The sequence below is a fragment of the Saccoglossus kowalevskii genome, chromosome 1 (genome assembly GCF_978046115.1).
Source record: "Saccoglossus kowalevskii chromosome 1, keSacKowa6.1, whole genome shotgun sequence".
Classification (NCBI taxonomy): Eukaryota; Metazoa; Hemichordata; class Enteropneusta; family Harrimaniidae; genus Saccoglossus; species Saccoglossus kowalevskii.
This window is the reverse complement of record NC_140641.1, coordinates 31,876,630-31,899,121: the sequence shown is the minus strand read 5'-3', so window position 1 is coordinate 31,899,121 and position 22,492 is coordinate 31,876,630. Positions and strand designations below refer to the sequence as shown.

The 22,492-nt window shown below is 36.6% G+C and overlaps 1 protein-coding gene across 1 annotated transcript in view; it reads left to right on the top strand.

The window, feature by feature from the left end:
• Positions 1–22,492, top strand: part of LOC100370494 (uncharacterized) — a 53,290-nt gene that overhangs the window by 25,256 nt on the left and 5,542 nt on the right. Inside the window, exons 2-6 of the mRNA XM_085500835.1 lie at positions 12,047–13,098; positions 15,473–15,538; positions 16,346–16,602; positions 21,836–21,902; positions 22,223–22,399. Of these exons, the coding sequence (XP_085356961.1) occupies positions 12,054–13,098; positions 15,473–15,538; positions 16,346–16,602; positions 21,836–21,902; positions 22,223–22,399 (1,612 nt within the window). The 5' untranslated portion in view covers positions 12,047–12,053. The remainder of the gene's footprint in view (positions 1–12,046; positions 13,099–15,472; positions 15,539–16,345; positions 16,603–21,835; positions 21,903–22,222; positions 22,400–22,492) is intronic.

Here is a 22,492-nt window from a genome sequence, read left to right as displayed (position 1 = left end):
CAAAATTTGTTTATTTTCTTTAGAACTGTAAAGGGGATTTAATTTTAGTAGATTTCACTTCATTTTACTGGTGAAGTAAACAATGTATTCTATGCTTAAATTTGATTATTAAGTTTTCACTGCGTTTTAATTTTAGTACATTTTAGCCATCAGTGAAATAAGCTAACAATGAATCTCTATTCTATGTTAATTAGATCTTTTAATTAACTCATTGTCTTGTGTGTTACATAAATCTGGTTCCAATCTTATCTCAAAATATACGAATAATTGGAAGATCTCGTCTTTTGTTTTTGTCTGTGCAAATCTATGCATGTTATTAATTAGTAATGTGGTTAAAATAGATCTCAATGTTAAGATATTTGAAGGTTGTAGTACAAGATCTAGTTACTTTTAAAATTAAATTATGTGTATTATTCATTGTATTCGTATTTTAATTAACTGACCCACTACACAATTCTTATTTCAGTGATAACACACAAATAAATGATCAAAGATTGACCCTTTGAGCACCAAAATCAACTCTTTTATGGAAAATTATTTTCTTTTGGTTTCAAATTGAAGAAATTACAGAAAAATACATAATTATGTAAAAATAATTTCACTATTTTTTTCGATTGGTGAAATCTGCTAATTTATATCTACAATATGAATATGTTCAAAATATCAAAAGTGAAATTAAATGTCTGTGAAAGTTAATGGTTTTACAGTAAAAGAAAGCTATCTGTACATGCATATTAAACAGCATAATTTGTGCAGTATGCATTTTAATTTATTCAATTGCACAGCTAACAGAATGGCACATTACAAGATCTGGTCTTAACTGATACATCCTAATTAATTAGCTAATTAAAGCTTTAATTATTTGACATGATGTATCACTGCTGCCTTTGTCATGTGCTCTCATTAGATTACATTGCAAGCATGCATATTAAACTGCTTAATTTACATATTGCCTATTGCTCAATCTATTGTTGTGCTTCTATTAGATTACATTGCAAACCATGCATATTAAACCGCTTTATTTACATATTGCCTATTGCTCAATCTATTGTGCTCTCATTAGATTACATTACAGACCATGCGTATTAAACTGCTTAATTTACATATTGCCTATTTCTCAATCTATTGTTGGACTCCTGTTGGACTACTTTGCAGACCATGCATATTAAACTGCTTAATTTACATATTGCCTATTGCTCAATCTATTGTTGTACTCTTGTTAGACTACTTTGCAGACTGTGCATATTAAACTGCTTAATTTACATATTGCCTATTGCTCAATCTATTGTTGTACTCTTGTTAGACTACTTTGCAGACCATGCATATTAAACTGCTTAATTTACATATTGCCTATTGCTCAATCTATTTTTGTACTCTTGTTAGACTACTTTGCAGACCATGCATATTAAACTGCTTAATTTACATAATGCCTAATGCTCAATCTATTGTTGTACTCTTGTTAGACTACTTTGCAGACCATGCATATTAAACTGCTTAATTTACATATTGCCTATTGCTCAATCTATTGTTGTACTCTTGTTAGACTACTTTGCAGACCATGCATATTAAACTGCTTAATTTACATATTGCCTATTGTTCAACCTATTGTTGTGCTTTCATTAGATTACATTGCAAACCATGCATATTAAACTGCTTAATTTACATAATGCCTATTGCTCAATCTATTGTTGTGCTCTTGTTAGATTACTTTGCAGACCATGCATATTAAACCGCTTAATTTACATATTGCCTAGTGCTCAATCTATTGTGCTCTCATTAGATTACATTACAGACCATGCGTATTAAACTGCTTAATTTACATCTTGCCGATTGCTCAATCTATTGTTGTGCTTCCATTAGATTACATTGCAAACCATGCATATTAAACCGCTTTATTTACATATTGCCTATTGCTCAATCTATTGTTGTGCTCTCATTAGATTACATTGCAGACCATGCATATTAAACTGCTTAATTTACATAATGCCTATTGTTAAATCTATTGTTGTGCTCCCCATTGTATTACATTGCAAATGATGCATATTAAACTGCTTAATTTACATAATGCCTATTGTTAAATCTATTGTTGTGCTCCCCATTGTATTACATTACAAATGATGCATATTAAACTGCTTAATTTACACAATGCCTATTGTTCAACATATAGCTGTGCTATCATTAGATTCATTGCAGACCATGCATATTAAACTGCTTAATTTACATAAAGCCTATTGTTCAACATATAGCTGTGCTATCATTAGATTCATTGCAAACCGTGCATATTAAACTGCTTAATTTACATAATGCCTATTGTTCAACATATAGCTGTGCTATCATTAGATTCATTGCAAACCATGCATATTAAACTGCTTAATTTACATAATGCCTATTGTTCAACCTATAGCTGTGCCATCATTAGATTCATTGCAAACCATGCATATCAAACTGCTTAATTTACATATTACCTTTCGTCAAACCTGTTGTAGTGTCTTCATATTACTCTTACAAGTCATGCATAATAATGACGTAATTTAAATATTGCCTGTAATAATGAAAATCTTCATAAGTTGTTCAGTGGGATCTAGCAATCAATAATAGTCACCATTCCCTGCTGAATGATTTGATTTTTGTTGTTAGACATTTCTACAGTTCTCTTCTGGTTGTTCATCATCTTCTGCTAGATGATATCACATTTCTTGTTTATCATTGTCAGAAATGGATGAAATCTTGCATGATTTGGCTTCCATGATAGCAAAGACTACCATAAACAGTTATTTGCAGCTAGAAATGTTGTCTTAGATGTTAATTGCAAGTGTATGCTTCTAAACTAGTCTCCTAAACCTAATTCCGTGAGTTTGGAAGGTAGGGCTGACTGTGCTCTGTTTTATAGTGCTGAGTAAATAGTCGGCTCCGGGAATCAAACCCAGAACCTCCCTGATGTGAGGTTGTTTTTAATGTTTAATTTTTTTAGGCACTTGCGAACTGTCATTTAGTGGGAGTTAAGTTGAATGGTAACCAAGGAGATTATTACACTTGCTTTAATTACCCACAAGGATCAGTGGAATATTCACTGCTATGCTATTTACGATTTTCCCCTGACCTGCAACTTTGTTTCTTGCAAAATTATTAATGTCTTTTTTAGAAGATGGAAGCTCCATATAAAGATTTTACTTTTCTCTCCTGTTCTCCAAATCTTACAGTTATAAGAAAGCGTTCGATTTATTAGCCTCCATTAACCGTTAATAAGTGAATTTGATAAATGGTGGCATTCAGACAGTGATCCTAAAGTATGTAAATATCATTTCTCTTAATATTGATGTTTTTTTTCTACTTGTTCTTATGATCTAATTGATTAAAAGAGGGCTGTCAATCCTGAGGTTTAACTATTGAATTGTGGGATAGCATTGTCTTTATTTACCTTTAACATGTTGTCATTTTTTTTTTACTTTAATTTCTTAAAATAATTATTTTTTGAATATTATGCTCATTTGGTTAAAAATAAAGCAATAGATGATAGAAAAATACATACAAATGTGTGAAATGTTGCAAGAGATTTTTGGTGTGGAAAAATTATGGCCTTCGAAGGGTTAATCTGGCTTTTGTTTTCCAGTGTAATTTAATCTGTCGAGTTTGTTGTGACATCGTATTTACAGCTGTAACTTAATAAAGCTACTGATCAGTTCTGTTAACTTTATTTACCACAACCAAATTCCTGTGTCATTTCTCAGATTAGATACAGCGCAAATAGACTTTTAGAATTTAGATTACAATTAATGATAAACAAAAGACAATTTCAGAATTCTGAGAACTCAAGACAATAGGCATTATCTTATCTACCCAAGGCAGTGATACATAGGCCTGACAGAAAAGGTGTCAATGGGACTATATACCAATAGAATGAGTACCAAAGGGGATTTGGTAATTTATTCAAGTACACTGGCAGATATACTCAGTCAGAAACTAGTGTCTTTAACCCACCTGTCTTAGAAGCATTGGTCATAAATGAAAATCCATTACTCTCAATAACTAGTTACTGTAAAATATTTTATTTTAGCTGCAATTAATTTTTGCTGAAAAGACTTTTTGGTTGTTTTGTATGGAGTTTATTTTCACTGATTTTTAATGAGTTGAATGTAAATATAGAAAAAGTTATTAACACATAACATCTGAAATGTATCATTCAAAATGCAGCTCCAATAAAAAAATTCAAAAAAAAAAAAAGTCTCTGTAATGTATTTTCTTTTATTAATTCGATGATACTGTTCTTTAATTGTTATTTTAGTGAACCTTTGTTTCTTGTAAATATATTCTCCACCTTCTTTTGATCCCTTTACAGAGCCCTGAAAATAAGATTGTGATTAAGATTTATTGTTATAAATTAAATATATGCATATAAATGAATTAATTAGCATATCAATTTAATTATCAATGCAGCTTATCAACAGTACATACATACTGAATGTATTTTGAGAACCGTAAACTTCTATCCAATTCACGTGATATTTTTTATATATAAATTTTCTAAAATATTTTTCAAGACCATTGGGAACAAATTAACTTTAGAAATTTTATAAAAATACATAAAATGTACAAAATGTTGCACTGAAATTTTGGTGTGAATTATTATGATATTCAAATGGTTAAATAACTTGTAAAGATTTACATGCAACAGAATGATAGGTTCTGATTGGCTATTAGTGATCCATAATACTGCCCTCTATTTCATGAGCCCACATATGGTACCCTCAGATTGATGTCTGACAATGGTAACCAGTTCACGACCGTCTGGACTAGGGGGTTGTACCGAACATGAAATAAAAACACCACATTGCAAATTGTGAAGTTTATTTTTCCATTTAAATCAGTAAAAATAAAATTGAGAAAATATAGTTTCTTTGCATTCCATCACAGTCACTCTACTCGGTAGAGTGACTGCGATTCCATTTACAACACATCAGTAGATGTAGTTTTTCCAGATATTGTACAAAAAGTCATAATTTTCACTGACTTTTGAAAATTGAGAAAAAATATCTCATGAAATAAGTGTGGACCTTCTTTGACTTTATTGTAATTTGTATAGCAAATAGTTATTCAAATTATTATCTAAAGAAATAATAGATATTAATTGTAATACTTTCATGATGGTGATGGTATGTGTGGTATTGTCAGAGCTGTATTATAAATATTACATTTGTTTGTTCTCACTCCTCTTAAATATTAATTCATGTAGATATTTATCCAATGAAAGCTTGGATTTAAAATTCAATGGAATTACTTTGTTTTATTCAACTATCCAAGTTTTCTTTGTGATCAGTACAGAGAACAATCAGTAGAGTCTAATAATAGATTTCTTTTGACACTAACAGAGTAACAATAGAGAAAATAATAGAACAGAAAACAATAGAATGACTAATTATGCCTGTTGTTTTTCATCTTTTTTTCTTTCTCTCAACTCTGCTGCCCATTCACGCCTGTGTTATTATATTTCATGCAACAGCTCCAGTGTAGTTTAGCTAATAATCTATTCTGGAGTTTGTAATGAAGACACTGACATGCTGCACTGAAATTCATCTTTAAATTAAGAACACTTTTTAAAAATGAGGATGAAAAAACAGTTGGGATGAAAAATGAGAATGAAGATGGCTGTTTTTTGTTTGTTTTATTTTTTCATGAATGTACATGAGCCTCGTTTCAATATAGCGGCTGTTGGAAACCGCATATACAATGGTATTGTGAAATCAACATAAATATTGGAGCCGCAAAAGACATAGCAAGAGAGTGTCTGAATGTGTATTGATGTCAGACAATTTATCCAGTCAGTGGTGTAATGAGAATAGTTGGCATGCCTTGCAAGGCATTCTGGCTACTCGCCTTTGACCCCTGCGACAATGCCCTTACTATAGGAGGTATTGTTTGCCTTTGAATGGGAGAGGCAGTGAATAAGTAACACATTCAAGCTGGACCCGTCCATTCCAATTTGTAGGGGTGGGTAGGTTGAGAGTGGCAAGATTATTCATTATGCTGCGCCAACAAGAGATAAAAAAATTGAAGAAAGCTTTTATTCATTTTCATTTTGCCCCATAGCGTGCATAATCTTGATGATAAAAAGTAGTGTTTTTACATGATGTCTGCGTGATCACATCTGCACGTCGCTATAAAGGATGTTTTTTATGTTTTCTACCCTCATTGTTGAAGCAACACAAAAGAGGCTTTTTCAAATTGAGGCCGGCCTTTGTTGTGGTGTGTTTAGAATGGAGCTGCCTTATAGCAGTGAATAGGCTGGTGATTTCATTTTATGCATAAACTATTAGAGATTTCCCTAACAATACCTTGCTTAGCTGACTGACTGCCAACTCTATTGACGGCTCCTAGAGTCCTGAGTGCAAACAGTCACAATCGGTCTCCCAGCGAAAAACCACACTGCCAAATGTTGACGCTGAGAGAATATTATGTGTTTGTGCTCTGTTCAACATTGTTCTAATCTCAACAACTGAGTTGTCATTCAGCATATCTCAGGTAAGACCATATTTGAGGTGTCATCTGGTATTTTTCCCATATTACCCAAGTGTTTGTTGATACAGTGTCATGTGCTGCCCTCCCCCCATTTTGTTCAATATTTGCTGTACTCGTGTGTGATGTCATCATCCGTCTATATCTATACGTACCAAAGTTTAATACTTCCATCTCTCTCTCTTCCCGGCGATTGTCGCTTTGACATGACAGAAATCGACACTGTCAATTGTAGGTTTTAGCCAGCATGCAAGTTTCATGCCTGATTGTCAATGTGTTGTCCAATTGTATTTGTTTTCATGGTGTTACACTGCCATGCTGTCTAGCGGTGCACACAACTGTCTGGATGTTTGTCTGTCCACTCTATTATTTCAATTCCCTTCACTTAAAAACAACTGTCATTCTTTTATGGTTTCAATGAATGAACACTCCCCGGGTTAAGTTTCATTTCCGTAATGTGTTCATGCAGTGCCTTAAAATATTTGTGGTTTATGGCTGTGTCAAATGGATTGATGCCTTCAATGTAACTTGGCACTGTCATGGAGTAGTTTATCAGCTTCTCTGATTTACTAATTTAACTGAATGGATGACAACTGCAATATTTTTTAAAAAAGTCAGCATCAAGTTAAACATTTTTTTCTCATATTTTTGAGAGATTAGAATAAGTTGAATAATCACATAATGACTACAACATTTTTTTTTAAATTTTTCCCCGTAAAGTTTTTATGTTGGAAGCTGATCTCCAACAAATATAAGAAAAAACAGACAAGGCTTTCCTATATTTGATGTTGTTTTACTATGCATGCTTATAAACGTACATAATTGTGATAGAGAGGTGGCAATCATAATGTCATAAGGCATCAGAAAGTCCATAAATCATACACCAGACGTGTTTTCATTTCCTTAGAAGATGTCAGCGTGGCACCTCTTGTGTGCGTCAGTTTCTATTCCATGAAGGAGCTGCCATTCCTCAAGGTCAAGACTACACAATGGCTGCTCACCTCCGCATTGTGTTGGTCGACAATACCTTCTTTCCTCATGTAACTGGAAAGGAAATTGATGGCGGAGCATAAAATTCCTGTCACCTCTCTCTCTCTTACATAATTTAACTCATTTGCATATTGTTCCATGTTTGACAATGCACGAGTTGAGATTCTGAGAAATCCCTGAGTGCTCACAGGTGACAGTATTTGTTATGTACACCTGGGAATTACATACAAGCCTTCTTTAAGGAGTAGTACTTATTTTGCAGAATTTATAGACGACAGCAAAAGTAACGGCGTCGTATGTATTAGTTGTGAATATTGACTGTAGTTGTAGCACTTCGAGTACGCTTCACAAATTTCAAGATGTTTCTTTTTTTCTAATATTTTTTTATTTTAAATTAATACAAAGTTTTCAGAGACTCCATCTGATAAGCCGCGACTATTTATATTCATACTTCCTCATTATTTGGAATAGTAGAATTATCGTCTTCACAAAACTGACGAAATTCTTTTCAGACCAAAACAAATCTTAACCCTATCTGTGTTTTTAATGAGATAGGTCAAGAATGACAAGTAATCTTATTTTCATGCAAATCAAGCGTAATAATGGCCACTCATTTGCTCCATATAAGGTATGCTAATTTCTGTTACCTTGTGTTATGCAAATTACATCGACTTTAAGTGAAAGCACAATGTACATCATTTGTAACTTATATACGGAGGTCACTCTATGTGACCTCTATTAATAATTATAAATGTCTTCTCTGGTTTAGTATAGAAATACGAAAAAAAAAAAAACTTTCCCCAAGGGCAGGCAAGTAGCCATCATGCTTTTCAATTAAACAGATCGCACATAATATTAGTAATTTTTTCCGGTATAGCGTTTCCCTGGAGTGCTATTTAGTTAAAATTTTACATGAGCCTCGTTAAATTTCAATTTCCATTATGAGCAGATGCACTTTAATAACATATCTGTATGAAAGTTTTGGTTTTAAATAATTCTAAGTATTCTGACGTGTCATTGTTCATTCATCGTGTAGTAAATATCAGCCGAGCGCTGCTGATTAAATTAAAATTCCATCACACTGCCGATTGATTAATTTGTCAAGAATGTATTCAAATTTCACTCAATTAAAGTTTTACCCAATAACAATAGACATTCTTTCTTTGGAAAAAAACCACTGATCATTTAATTTTGGCTTTTCATCATGTTTTGCTAGATGTAAATATTAATACTTTCCTCGTTATGACAGAGAAGACAGTCCATGCTCTTCCAATGTGAGGCGAGATTCTCTCTGTGGACATGAAGGATTCATGTGATAGACAATTACTGAGAGATAATGCCTGATTCAAGACTTTCTAATTACCCAAAGATGCACAATATCTCCCACTGTGTCTGACAGTGCACAATGTTTCCCCCCACAATTCAATGTAAAAGCTTACATATTATGCAAGGTAACTTTCTTTGTAAAGAATTGTTTAACACAGATGCTAAAGGTCTAGTGTTGCGGATTTTGACCTCATAAATAATTTTTGAAACAATATTTTATTAATATTTTTATTTGCATTACTTTTGGATTTTTGAGAGGTTGACTGATTTGCCTACAGCCAAAAGCATGTTGGTTATCATCCTTCATCCGGCTAGTTACCTTGGTTGTCTTTCACCATTATAATAGCTGCTGTAATTTTTTTTCGGCAGCTCTGTGAATACTGTTATTATTACCGGTAGTTTCTTTTTATTTTCATTGGAAATTTGCCGATTTCAGTTCATGATCATGCCTATCACCTTGACTAGCCAGGGAATCTCAGAGATCCTATTTCTGTTTGATATCTCCTTCAATTTGGTTGTAATTGAGCACATTTCATTACATGCAGTAGCTGTAGAAATCTCCCCTGTGTGCTGAAAACACTTGAGAGCTGACAAACCACCAACTATATTATACCCAGACATTTTTGTCACCTGCGTTTTTGTACCTTGTACCCAGGTGACATGGGTGTCTACGTCATAGTTATGAAGAAATCAGCAATCTGATATGCCGGAAAATCCACCTATCGAGGAACCGCCACAGTTCTGTGTACTCTTCATCGCCATCGAGTGAGTGTTATCACTGAACAAGCACACAGGCAGTCAGTCCGGAAGGTTTTAACAATTGATCAAAAGCATACAAAGGCATGTGTGTACATTCTCATACACGAGCCAATCCAAGTACCGTAGTACAAAACCTCCGTTTTCTTTAGAAAAAAAAGGGGGGCCCCCGGCACAGTGATGCAGTGAGCATGTGTTTCTTTCTTCCACAGAGCGTGTCCATCAGTGTTGAGACAAACAACAAATCATGATTTGTTTGTTGTTATCTGATTGCTATGTTATAGCAGTCAACACTAATTGTACATGCATGTACTTATAATTCAGTCTACAATTAATTGTGTATGTATATCTATGCCTCATAATTAAGGTAATTTTAACAAGCTTATTTTACCCCCTAACTTCCTCTAAAAACAAAACCCGAAAATCAGAAAATGAAAAAATAGAGAAATGAAGCAACTGTTGTTATATGTGCATTCCTGAACAGTATTCAAATTATTGAGAATAATAATGTGGAGTCTTCCAATGGTAGATTGTGTCTAGGTCCTGCCCGCATGTGTACAACCAAAGAGTGAAGCTATTTAAATTGACATCAGGGAGTTGTAGGGGTCAAACAAGCGGAAGCGTAGAGGTCAACCCGATAACACAAGGTCTATTATGTGTCATCATCATTATGCACTTCCTATTGTCCTATCTTCATGGCCATTTTATTAAAGGACTTCAGATGCAGATGCCAGAAGAAGATGCGGTCTGGGAGCAACCATTAGTGATTACAGGGGTAGAGGATGTGCTCGATGATTATGTAAATTGCTTTAGTGAAGGGACAATAAACAAATTATGTACATTCATTAGAGTGCAAAATGTGATAAAAGTAATAACTGTGTTATGATAATCAGGATGTACAGTCAGTTTGCATACACCCCCTCCCATCTGTAGAAAGTCATTCTGTGCCTCATTCATGGCATATTCCATTCTTAGTAGAGGTTGGTGTTCACTGGTTTGCTTAAATTTAGATTGATTTTAGTGTGTTGATCCAGTTCAGTGATTCCATTTTCAAGACACAGTGATTGTTCTATAGTGTTCGGTGGCATGTACTTTACAACGGTCTACTGCTCACGTTCATATCAAATTATGTACGAAACAATGTGCAGCTTAAAGGCTTTCTCACCTTCATCTCAATATTTCATATTTGGGAAGCAGAAAACAATATAAATAATGTTGGTTAGCTAATCTCTTAAACTTGTCAGTTGCCAGTAATAAAAATGTAATATTGTCAGCATTCACCTTCTTTGAATAGTGATTTATTTCCCGTCCGTACTCATACCAGCATGGTAGTGCTATGTGGTCTGATTCTCACATCATTCGTGTGTGTTTTTCATTAACATTTTAAGAAGGAAGTAATTGTAAATTTATTGAATACATAATTTGTAGCTTTCGTGTTATTGTTTTCAAAATTGCTTGAAAAATGCTTAACGAAGCCAATAATTTCTGCTGTTAACTAAGCTACTACTAGTACTAGGAGGGAAAAAATGCAATCATGGCTAACAGGCAATAAAAATGTCTATGTTAATTAATCTAATATTTTTTTTATTATTTTTTATTATTGTCGAGTGTTTGCTTTGATATGAATTTATAATGCTTGTCCGACTGCTCCTCCTCTCTGATGGAATGTCCACAAAAATTCAGTTGTCAAACATCCAACTCTCCATGAATGATTTTTAGCAGCACACTTTTATTTTTGTTTTGTTTTATACCAGACTGAACTTTATCTTTATGTTTTTTTTTTTTCCAAACGTCTGTTGATTTGGATTAAGCATAGCATTGCAACGTTCACATTATACGACCGGATGTAATGATGCCTGGAGGAGTGGGTACCACATACCATGTGTGTTTGTTGCCGCCTGTAAACAATATAAGTGTGCCATTGTGCTCACAAGACGAATTGACATCCTTAGCTATGAGCCAATACAGAGTGGAAAAAAGTGTACCTCATACAAAGCACCATTGTTACTTGTTTCTTAAGAGTGTTTTGTAAAGGAGCGCTAACAATGAACCTTTCACAGTCCTTTCATAAGTTGTCGGGGCAACCAAAATCTTTTTTCAAGCAATCTTAGAAAATGGGAGTGAGTGTGAAATAAAAGATTGTCTCAAGCCCCCCTAAGTAATAGCTATTAGTCAAAACACCTCTTTGTAACAGAATAATATAAAATAATTTTTTTTTTAATTTTTTCATAATTTATTTGAAAAATCTACATCTTTTTTCAGCCTCCCCCCAAATCAATATTTCTATATTTTGTTGTTTTATGACCACAAACAATTTTCTGTCCTTCCTTACTTGTGAAATATCTAATTTAAACAATTTGTGCTCATAAATTGAATCTAACACTGTTTTAAATAAAAATAAGTTGCCATGATTGTGGTTTGATTTGATTTATTTACAGTCAGTCTTTCTCTTCTCTTTTTACAGAGTTGCTATGGCAACTAAACACGGCATTGCTAATGACACCGAACTTCCAGTGAAAAGAGAAAAGTTGGATTCTAACGAGGAAGGAGTAACAAGAATAGGTATCGATATGCCAGATAGCGGTAACATACACCGAATTATGAATAACCGTGAGAAACATGACGACGTTGATGGTAACACTGCCGAGAATGGGTTTCGTAATAAAGAGCAGCAAGTAGTTAATGATTCCATACGACAAAGGGAACGGCAACTTGAGGGGATGATTCACCAACTGCAAGGTTTACGAGAACAGTTGCTGGCCCAACAGCAGGAGAACAATGAGCTACAGAAAGATCAGCTGCAGAAACAGCAACAGCAGATTGAAATTCAACGACAACAACAAGAAATGATACAGATGCAACAACAGCAATTACTGCAGCAGCAACAGAAAATACAGGTTCTGCAGCAACAGATACAAGAGTCCACACAGAACTCTCCCAGTCCATATGTCCGACTGATTCCTGTGTATCCGTCTGACATAGGACATGCGGCCTCCCTAGGAGTACTGCCAGACGGTGTACACCAGAACATGCTTGTACGCCCTCAACCATCTCCTAAGATGGATCAGCGTCCATCAGGGGTTATCATTGACAAATCAAAAAATGCTATATCCTGCGCATCGCTCACTCGGTTCTCAGAACATGCACCTGTGACAACTACGCCGATGGGATTTCGTAGTCACCCTCAGGGCTTGTTAACAATACCAAGCGTCACTCCGACACCACAAGCAATCCCCTCAACTCTTGGAGGAGCTAAGAGCGCACTCCAAAGCCTCCTCACAAATCCACAGCCACTGAATCTTTCAAAACCATCCAAAGTTAATGACTCTGACAATATAACAACAACCACTGCCAGTGTGACTTCTCCAAAACTTGCCAGTACAACCGCGGATTTGTCAAAAGTGCCGCAGGTTACATCGCCAAAGCGTTATATAGTTCATGAACCGGACATGGTGTCTGAAGCAATACGCCAAGCTCGCCAACTGAAACAGAAAACTGAATTGGAACGCATGTTAGGTAAGTTTCTACACTCATTTCAACCATCATAAAGTCATGGCCTTAAGACAGAAAGAAACCCACCACTCTGCACCTCACATCCACCCCCAGGACAATATTTGATTTAAAACACTGACTTAACAGACACGACACAGCAGTAGTAATGTATGCGAATGTCTCAATGTGATTTTCAAGTTGCCTTTTCTTGATTGAAACATGAAACATTTTAAAATAGCTTCACGCAATTTTAACAAATTTAGCTGAATGCACAAAGCATAGCAGAACAAGAATTTAGCTGAAATTCCACAAATCTCCTCACAAGAATAGGCTTTGTTGGTTAATCAGCTACGGATTAACATTAGCAAAAATACATGGTGAATAAATCAACTAAAACAGTATGTGGCTATGAATCTATGTTTTAGTGTGCTGAGGTGCATGCCACATTTATCTATGAACGTCAATTAAATTGACACTTACATAATAACTCCCCACTGCTCAATCAGATTTCTCAGAAATGTTTTTTTTTTATTATTCATCTCTAGGTTCTTGAAGCATTTATATATTAAAATGCAATTGTGTATTATGAAAGCAAATGAAGTAATTTGTATGACCTCTATAACCTTGTAGTGACTTGAATCAGGACCCAGACACTCGCATATATCTTACTTCCTTAATTGTCATGTCGCTTTGAAGAAATTATGCCCTTCTTCTTTCAAAATTTATCTTCAATTTTTCTCTGCTATTCAGTATGCGCATGCATGTCACAGTGTGTTGGCCTCTGTGGCTCATGTTTTATTGATATATCTTTCCATGCAAGCTGTGTCTAATTATTACTTGTTTGTCCGTTGTGTCTCACAGAGCAACTGTCACCATTGGGCTCGGAGTGCAACTGTCACCTCACTCCCCGTGCTCTCTATAGCTGTGACATGTCACTTTTCTCGTACTAAATGAATAAGCGATGGGGATTGAGTTTTCGTGTTGCGATGTAAATGGTGCAGAGAAACGGAAAATGTGTTAGAGTGTTTCTTGAAATAAAAGGGGCCCCCAGTTCTCTTCTCCTAAAATAAGTTTTTTTCTTCTAATTTTAAAGGGCCTCACAAGCAAGGGTTAATTCAATCAAAGACTATTCATCAATTCAGAGGCTATAGGTTCTAAATATTGTTCTGATTTAGCGCGTTAATTTATCTATTTCTGTGTTCTATGCTCCACTCTTCTTGTACGCATGTTCATGGTCTACGTTTTCGCACACTGTTACATTATCGCCTGGAGTGGCGATAAGCCACCCCCACAATTATTTTACGATTAAGATTTGAGTCGTCCATAGTAACTGAATACCATATTTTGCTGTATTTGTAGTGCAATACACTTATGTAAGTGTCTGTGGTCAAAATAAGTAATACAATCCAGCACAGAATAAATGCAATTTTTGGTTTATGTGTTATATTTATGATAAGCTTTAGTGATACAATTTTAATAGAGATAATATGGTACCGTAATCATCAATTCAGTAGATATCACAACTTCTGGGATTGACACAATCTAATTTTAGTCTTGTACAATACAAAATGCTGTGTTTTACTGGCTCATGAAATTAGAGGGAAGATAATTGTCAAACATGATAAGTTCTCTCCAGGAATTGTAGATATAACCATATTTGACTAGTACTGGAAAATGAAGTGCTAGAATATTCAAGAATAAAAATAGAGGATATTAATATGCTAAGTAGATAATATTAATATGCAAATTCACTGTCTTGCTTGGTCATTTAGGTGGGAACACTGAGGTGTAACTATGTCAGATGTGACAAGAACTACCAGAGTAGTTTTTTTTTTCATTGCAAATATCCTCTCAGTCGAGCGTGAAAATGTTCGTAAGTCAAGCTGCTGAGAATCAGCTGATATACAGTTACGCATGTCTGTATTACAAAAACCATAAGCAATTGTTTAAATTGAACTGTTTTCATAGAATATCTGTGAAAATCCTGTGAAGATTAAATATGCAGCAAATTTCGTCATTTAGATTTCAAAACGAATGATAAAACATGATTGCGCAAAACACAGATTATCTTGTGCGTATGGTAAGAATGTGATTTGAAACTTCAGGCTACTTATAATTGGCCAACATGTTTACTTATGTACTTGTTTAGCCTGGAGGGAATTGCTCAGTATTCTTTCCTGCTTAGTGTGGAGAATTTGCATATGAATAGAAACTAATTAGCATATGCATATGCAATTACCATTGTTCTTGCAAATTTTTGCATGTGTGGGGTTTAAAAAGTCACTGCAATGTCCAATGTCCATGAAATAAACCTCAGTACTTGTTTTTGTGACCATAGCTTGTTCTGTTTTTTTGTGTTTATGTTATTTTATTTTTCTTTTTTTCTTTGTTGATATAGGTCCTAAACTTGAAGTGGGTACTGGGCACAACTTTCTTGGTAATTACCCTCACAGCTTCCTTCCAGGTATAATTTTTTTTTTCCCCATTTTCGTTTTTTTTTGTCACGATGCAGTTTATTTTGTGTGTTCACCCGGCTCTAAGAGTATTGTTAGAGTTGTTTGTTTGTGACCCAAGTTTGGTGTCTATCTTTATGTTCAGTTATGTGTGTAATTTGTGTTAATTGCCTTGTTTTGCTACCTTGACCTAATTCTCCTCTGAATGGGAAATACCATAAACTACTCTAGTTTCATGAGAGAGAAGTTTCCGCATTTTTCATGAGTCAAGCATCTATGCGATATTGATCCCAAACACAGGGTCCTAGGTCACATGGCCTGTACTTATCTTTAGAAGCTAAAAAATGAATTTCCTATCTATTAAGGCCTTGTTTAAACTGCTTAAATACCATGTTTTGGGAGAAATAGTGTTCAAATTCTGTAACCAATGGAAAATAATAGAATAGTTATAGAAAGCAGGGCTAGACACTAAGGGTAGTACTATAGCCTGAGGCAAGTAAAAAAATCCATGTGGACAGGTCATTACTAAGTAATAACACACTTGCCTTAACAGACTATAGTAAATATATAGGTTATGCAATGTAGACAAACAAGTTTTTGTCAGGCCCTCAAAGAAGGCGTTACAATGTTATGCATAATCATGTCATTCAAAGCCTGTATTTTCAAATCTGTTTTTCTTTGGTACTAAGTGATGTCATTATGTTGATTACAAATTATAATAAATGATAAAATGCATCCCCTGAAAAGATTCCAGTTTAAACCATAATTAACCAATTCTGCGTAAATCACTAATAAATATAGTATCTTTGTATTTCCAGGACAACACAAGGAGCAGGCTATGTCTCCAGGTAGCTGCAGTCAGAGCTCTATCAGTAGTGGTTCCAGTATTGATAGCAAGGTAATTGACAATACCACTGACAAGGAAAGGATTGCCCTCGAAGCATTAGCACAAAGATTTTGTACTCGTACCACCTCCTCAGCCACATCCTATCCTGTCAGTGTCAATGTTAATGATGATTGCGACAAAGCTTACCCATCGCATGTATACTCCACTGCTGGACACGAACACCGTCAGGTATGATTTCACTGCATGTACACTTCACATCCAAAAATGTTGGTGATCATCTCAGATTTTCCTGTTGCACAACTCCATTAATGGATGTGAAGCACCTCTAACGAGTTGTAATTTGTTTTTTATCTTGTATCATTTATTTGTGTTTTTCTCACTTGTATAATAATACTTATGTTTTGTGTTGTTTAATTTATGCATGTTCCCAACTTATTATCCCTATACACTAACATTTAAGCTGATATCACCATCTCATTCCATTTTGATGCATGCCAGCAGTGTCTGCATACAGTGTGGGTCTATATCCCTTTCTACAATTATGCATAGCTACACTTTACAGATAGTGTACATATATGGGGTGCACTGTAGTTAAAATGAGTGGCTTCAGTGCGGATAGTGCTTACGTCTCTCTACGACTACAGTGTACGTATAACTATGGATGCACTGTAGTTAAAATAAGTGGCTTCAGTGCGGATAGTGCTTACGTCTCTCTACAACTACGGCGTATGTATGGCTATGGAGTGCATTGTAGTTAAAATGAGTGGCTTGAGTACGGATAGTGCTTGCGTCTCTCTACGACTACAGTGTACGTATAGCTATGGATGCACTGTAGTTAAAATAAGTGGCTTCAGTGCGGATAGTGCTTACGTCTCTCTACAACTACGGCGTATGTATGGCTATGGAGTGCATTGTAGTTAAAATGAGTGGCTTGAGTGCGGATAGTGCTTACGTCTCTCTACGACTACAGTGTACGTATAACTATGGATGCACTGTAGTTAAAATAAGTGGCTTCAGTGCGGATAGTGCTTACGTCTCTCTACAACTACGGCGTATGTATGGCTATGGAGTGCATTGTAGTTAAAATGAGTGGCTTGAGTACGGATAGTGCTTGCGTCTCTCTACGACTACAGTGTACGTATAGCTATGGAGTGCACTGTAGTTGAAATGAGTGGCTTCAGTGCGGATAGTGCTTACGTCTCTCTACAATTACAGTGTACGTATAGCTATAGGTGCGCTGTAGTTAAAATAAGTAGCTTCAGTGCGGATAGTGTTTACATCTCTCTACAACTACAGTGTACGTATAACTATAGGTGCACTGTAGTTGAAATGAGTGGCTTCAGTGTGGATAGTGCTTACGTCTCTCTACGACTACAGTGTATGTATAGCTATAGGTGCACTGTAGTTGAAATGAGTGGCTTCAGTGCAGATAGTGCTTACGTCTCTCTACGACTACAGTGTACGTATAGGTATAGGGTGCACTGTAGTTAAAATGAGTGGCTTGAGTACGGATAGTGCTTAGGTCTCTCTACGACTACAGTGTACGTATAGCTATGGAGTGCACTGTAGTTAAAATGAGTGCGCGAGTGCGGATAGTGCTTGCGTCTCTCTACAACTACAGTGTATGTATAGCTATGGAGTGCACTGTAGTTGAAATGAGTGGCTTCAGTGCGGATAGTGCTTACGTCTCTCTACGACTACAGTGTACGTATAGCTATAGGGTGCACTGTAGTTAAAATGAGTGGCTTGAGTACGGATAGTGCTTAGGTCTCTCTACGACTACAGTGTACGTATAGCTATGGAGTGCACTGTAGTTAAAATGAGTGCTCGAGTGCGGATAGTGCTTACGTCTCTCTACAACTACAGTGTATGTATAGCTATGGAGTGCACTGTAGTTGAAATGAGTGGCTTCAGTGCGGATAGTGCTTACGTCTCTCTACGACTACAGTGTACGTATAGCTATAGGGTGCACTGTAGTTAAAATGAGTGGCTTGAGTACGGATAGTGCTTAGGTCTCTCTACGACTACAGTGTACGTATAGGTATAGGGTGCACTGTAGTTAAAATGAGTGGCTTGAGTACGGATAGTGCTTAGGTCTCTCTACGACTATAGTGTACGTATAGGTATAGGGTGCACTGTAGTTAAAATGAGTGTCTTCAGTGCGGATAGTGCTTACGTCTCTCTACGACTACAGTGTACGTAAAGCTATGGGGTGCACTGTAGTTGAAATGAGTGTCTTCAGTGCAGATAGTTCTTGCGTCTCTCTACGACTACACTGTACGTATGGCTATAGGGTGCACTGTAGTTAAAATGAGTGCTCGAGTGCGGATAGTGCTTACGTCTCTCTACAACTACAGTGTACGTATAGCTATGGGGTGCACTGTAGTTGAAATGAGTGGCTTCAGTGCAGATAGTGCTTACGTCTCTCTACAACTACAGTGTATGTATAGCTATGGAGTGCACTGTAGTTAAAATGAGTGCTCAAGTGCGGATAGTGCTTACGTCTCTACGACTACAGTGTACGTATAACTATAGGTGCACTGTAGTTGAAATGAGTGGCTTCAGTGCGGATAGTGCTTACGTCTCTCTACAACTACAGTGTACGTATAGCTATGGAGTGCACTGTAGTTGAAATGAGTGGCTTCAGTGCGGATAGTGCTTACGTCTCTCTACAACTACAGTGTACGTATGGCTATAGGTGCACTGTAGATGAAATGAGTGGCTTCAGTGCGGATAGTGCTTACGTCTCTCTACAATTACAGTGTACGTATAGCTATAGGTGCGCTGTAGTTAAAATAAGTAGCTTCAGTGCGGATAGTGCTTACGTCTCTCTACAACTACAGTGTACGTATAGCTATAGGTGCACTGTAGTTGAAATGAGTGGCTTGAGTACAGATAGTGCTTACGTCTCTCTACAACTACAGTGTATGTATAGCTATGGAGTGCACTGTAGTTAAAATGAGTGCTCAAGTGTGGATAGTGCTTACGTCTCTACGACTACAGTGTACGTATAACTATAGGTGCACTGTAGTTAAAATGAGTGGCTTCAGTACGGATAGTGCTTGCGTCTCTCTACGACTACAGTGTACGTATAGCTATGGAGTGCACTGTAGTTGAAATGAGTGGCTTCAGTGCGGATAGTGCTTACGTCTCTCTACGACTACAGTGTATGTATAGCTATAGGTGCACTGTAGTTGAAATGAGTGGCTTCAGTGCAGATAGTGCTTGCGTCTCTCTACGACTACAGTGTACGTATAGCTATGGAGTGCACTGTAGTTAAAATGAGTGCTCGAGTGCGGATAGTGCTTACGTCTCTCTACAACTACAGTGTATGTATAGCTATGGAGTGCACTGTAGTTGAAATGAGTGGCTTCAGTGCGGATAGTGCTTACGTCTTTCTACGACTACAGTGTACGTATAGCTATAGGGTGCACTGTAGTTAAAATGAGTGGCTTGAGTACGGATAGTGCTTAGGTCTCTCTACGACTACAGTGTACGTATAGGTATAGGGTGCACTGTAGTTAAAATGAGTGGCTTGAGTACGGATAGTGCTTAGGTCTCTCTACGACTATAGTGTACGTATAGGTATAGGGTGCACTGTAGTTAAAATGAGTGTCTTCAGTGCGGATAGTGCTTACGTCTCTCTACGACTACAGTGTACGTATAGCTATGGGGTGCACTGTAGTTGAAATGAGTGTCTTCAGTGCAGATAGTTCTTGCGTTTCTCTACGACTACACTGTACGTATGGCTATAGGGTGCACTGTAGTTAAAATGAGTGCTCGAGTGCGGATAGTGCTTACGTCTCTCTACAACTACAGTGTACGTATAGCTATGGGGTGCACTGTAGTTGAAATGAGTGGCTTCAGTGCAGATAGTGCTTACGTCTCTCTACAACTACAGTGTATGTATAGCTATGGAGTGCACTGTAGTTAAAATGAGTGCTCAAGCGCGGATAGTGCTTATGTCTCTACGACTACAGTGTACGTATAACTATAGGTGCACTGTAGTTGAAATGAGTGGCTTCAGTGCGGATAGTGCTTACGTCTCTCTACAACTACAGTGTACGTATAGCTATAGGTGCACTGTAGTTGAAATGAGTGGCTTGAGTACAGATAGTGCTTACGTCTCTCTACAACTACAGTGTATGTATAGCTATGGAGTGCACTGTAGTTAAAATGAGTGCTCAAGTGTGGATAGTGCTTACGTCTCTACGACTACAGTGTACGTATAACTATAGGTGCACTGTAGTTAAAATGAGTGGCTTCAGTGCGGATAGTGCTTACGTCTCTCTACAACTACAGTGTACGTATGGCTATGGAGTGCATTGTAGTTGAAATGAGTGGCTTCAGTGCGGATAGTGCTTACGTCTCTCTACGACTACAGTGTACGTATGGCTATGGAGTGCATTGTAGTTGAAATGAGTGGCTTCAGTGCGGATAGTGCTTACGTCTCTCTACAACTACAGTGTACGTATGGCTATGGAGTGCATTGTAGTTGAAATGAGTGGCTTCAGTGCGGATAGTGCTTGCGTCTCTCTACGACTACAGTGTACGTATGGCTATAGGGTGCACTGTAGTTAAAATGAGTGCTCGAGTGCGGATAGTGCTTACGTCTCTCTACAACTACAGTGTATGTATAGCTATGGAGTGCACTGTAGTTGAAATGAGTGGCTTCAGTGCAGATAGTTCTTGCGTCTCTCTACGACTACAGTGTATGTATGGCTATGGAGTGCATTGTAGTTGAAATGAGTGGCTTCAGTGCGGATAGTGCTTACGTCTCTCTACGACTACAGTGTACGTATGGCTATAGGGTGCACTGTAGTTAAAATGAGTGCTCGAGTGCGGATAGTGCTTACGTCTCTCTACAACTACAGTGTATGTATAGCTATGGAGTGCACTGTAGTTGAAATGAGTGGCTTCAGTGCAGATAGTTCTTGCGTCTCTCTACGACTACAGTGTACGTATAGCTATAGGTGCACTGTAGTTGAAATGAGTGGCTTCAGTGCGGATAGTTCTTACGTCTCTCTACAACTACAGTGTATGTATAGCTATAGGTGCACTGTAGTTGGAATGAATTACTGATACATATGTTAGGCCAGTCTTAGTCTTACACATACTATGACCCTGTATTCAGTTGATTATACTAAATTCTAGTTACATGTTTTACGGTATACCACCAAGTCAGACATGCATACTTCTCTATCATTAACTGCTACTTTGTCTGGTTTCAAGACTCTGTTTTACATTCAGAGAAATGATCTTTATTCATGTCTTATACCATGGTTTGACTCAATCATCTTGGGACCTAGTTAAATTGCTAACCATGTTGTCTGAGCAACGTACAATCCTGTCATATATCATACAGTCAATGCCAGACGGCTCTGTCTATTGTGATAGCTTATTACCAATTAACTGGCTGTCAATCCATTCTCACTGGCATGTACGTTTGTTATTTACATAGGGAATGAAGGATGGCAGGATGGTGATTGACTTGACTGACGAAGAAGAACGAAATAAACTAGAGCAAAGTAAGTACCACTGTAAAATGTAGATGTAAATCAATAGTGATTTGTGGGGCTTAAAGGTCAACTGTGGGGATGGGTGGTCCCCAAAAGTGGATCATTAGGTCAAATATGAATCATTAAGGTCATTTCTAGACCTTTTCTCCTCTGTCTGTTGGTTATGAAAAACCGGTGAATTGATATAAATGTATTTATATTAACCGGTCTGTATAGTACACACAGTACTCATGTGACCCGGGAGGTATTTTTGGTTCAGTAGAATAAATCTGTTTTCAACTTAATATACAATATACCTAAATTATTTTTGTATCTTTGCACCATTTCAGTGTCTCCTAACTCTGCTACCATAGCTCGCATGTACCGTGACGGACGTCGTTACCAACCAAATGAGCCTCACATCAAGAGACCAATGAATGCATTCATGGTGTGGGCCAAGGAAGAACGCAAGAAGATTCTGTCCATGCATCCCGATATGCACAATTCAAATATTAGTAAAATACTTGGTGAGTTGTTGTCTTTTTGATTTAATTCATAATCATGCATCTCTTATGATGTGGTATGTGTAAAGGGAATGTACTAACTGAAAATGGTAATCC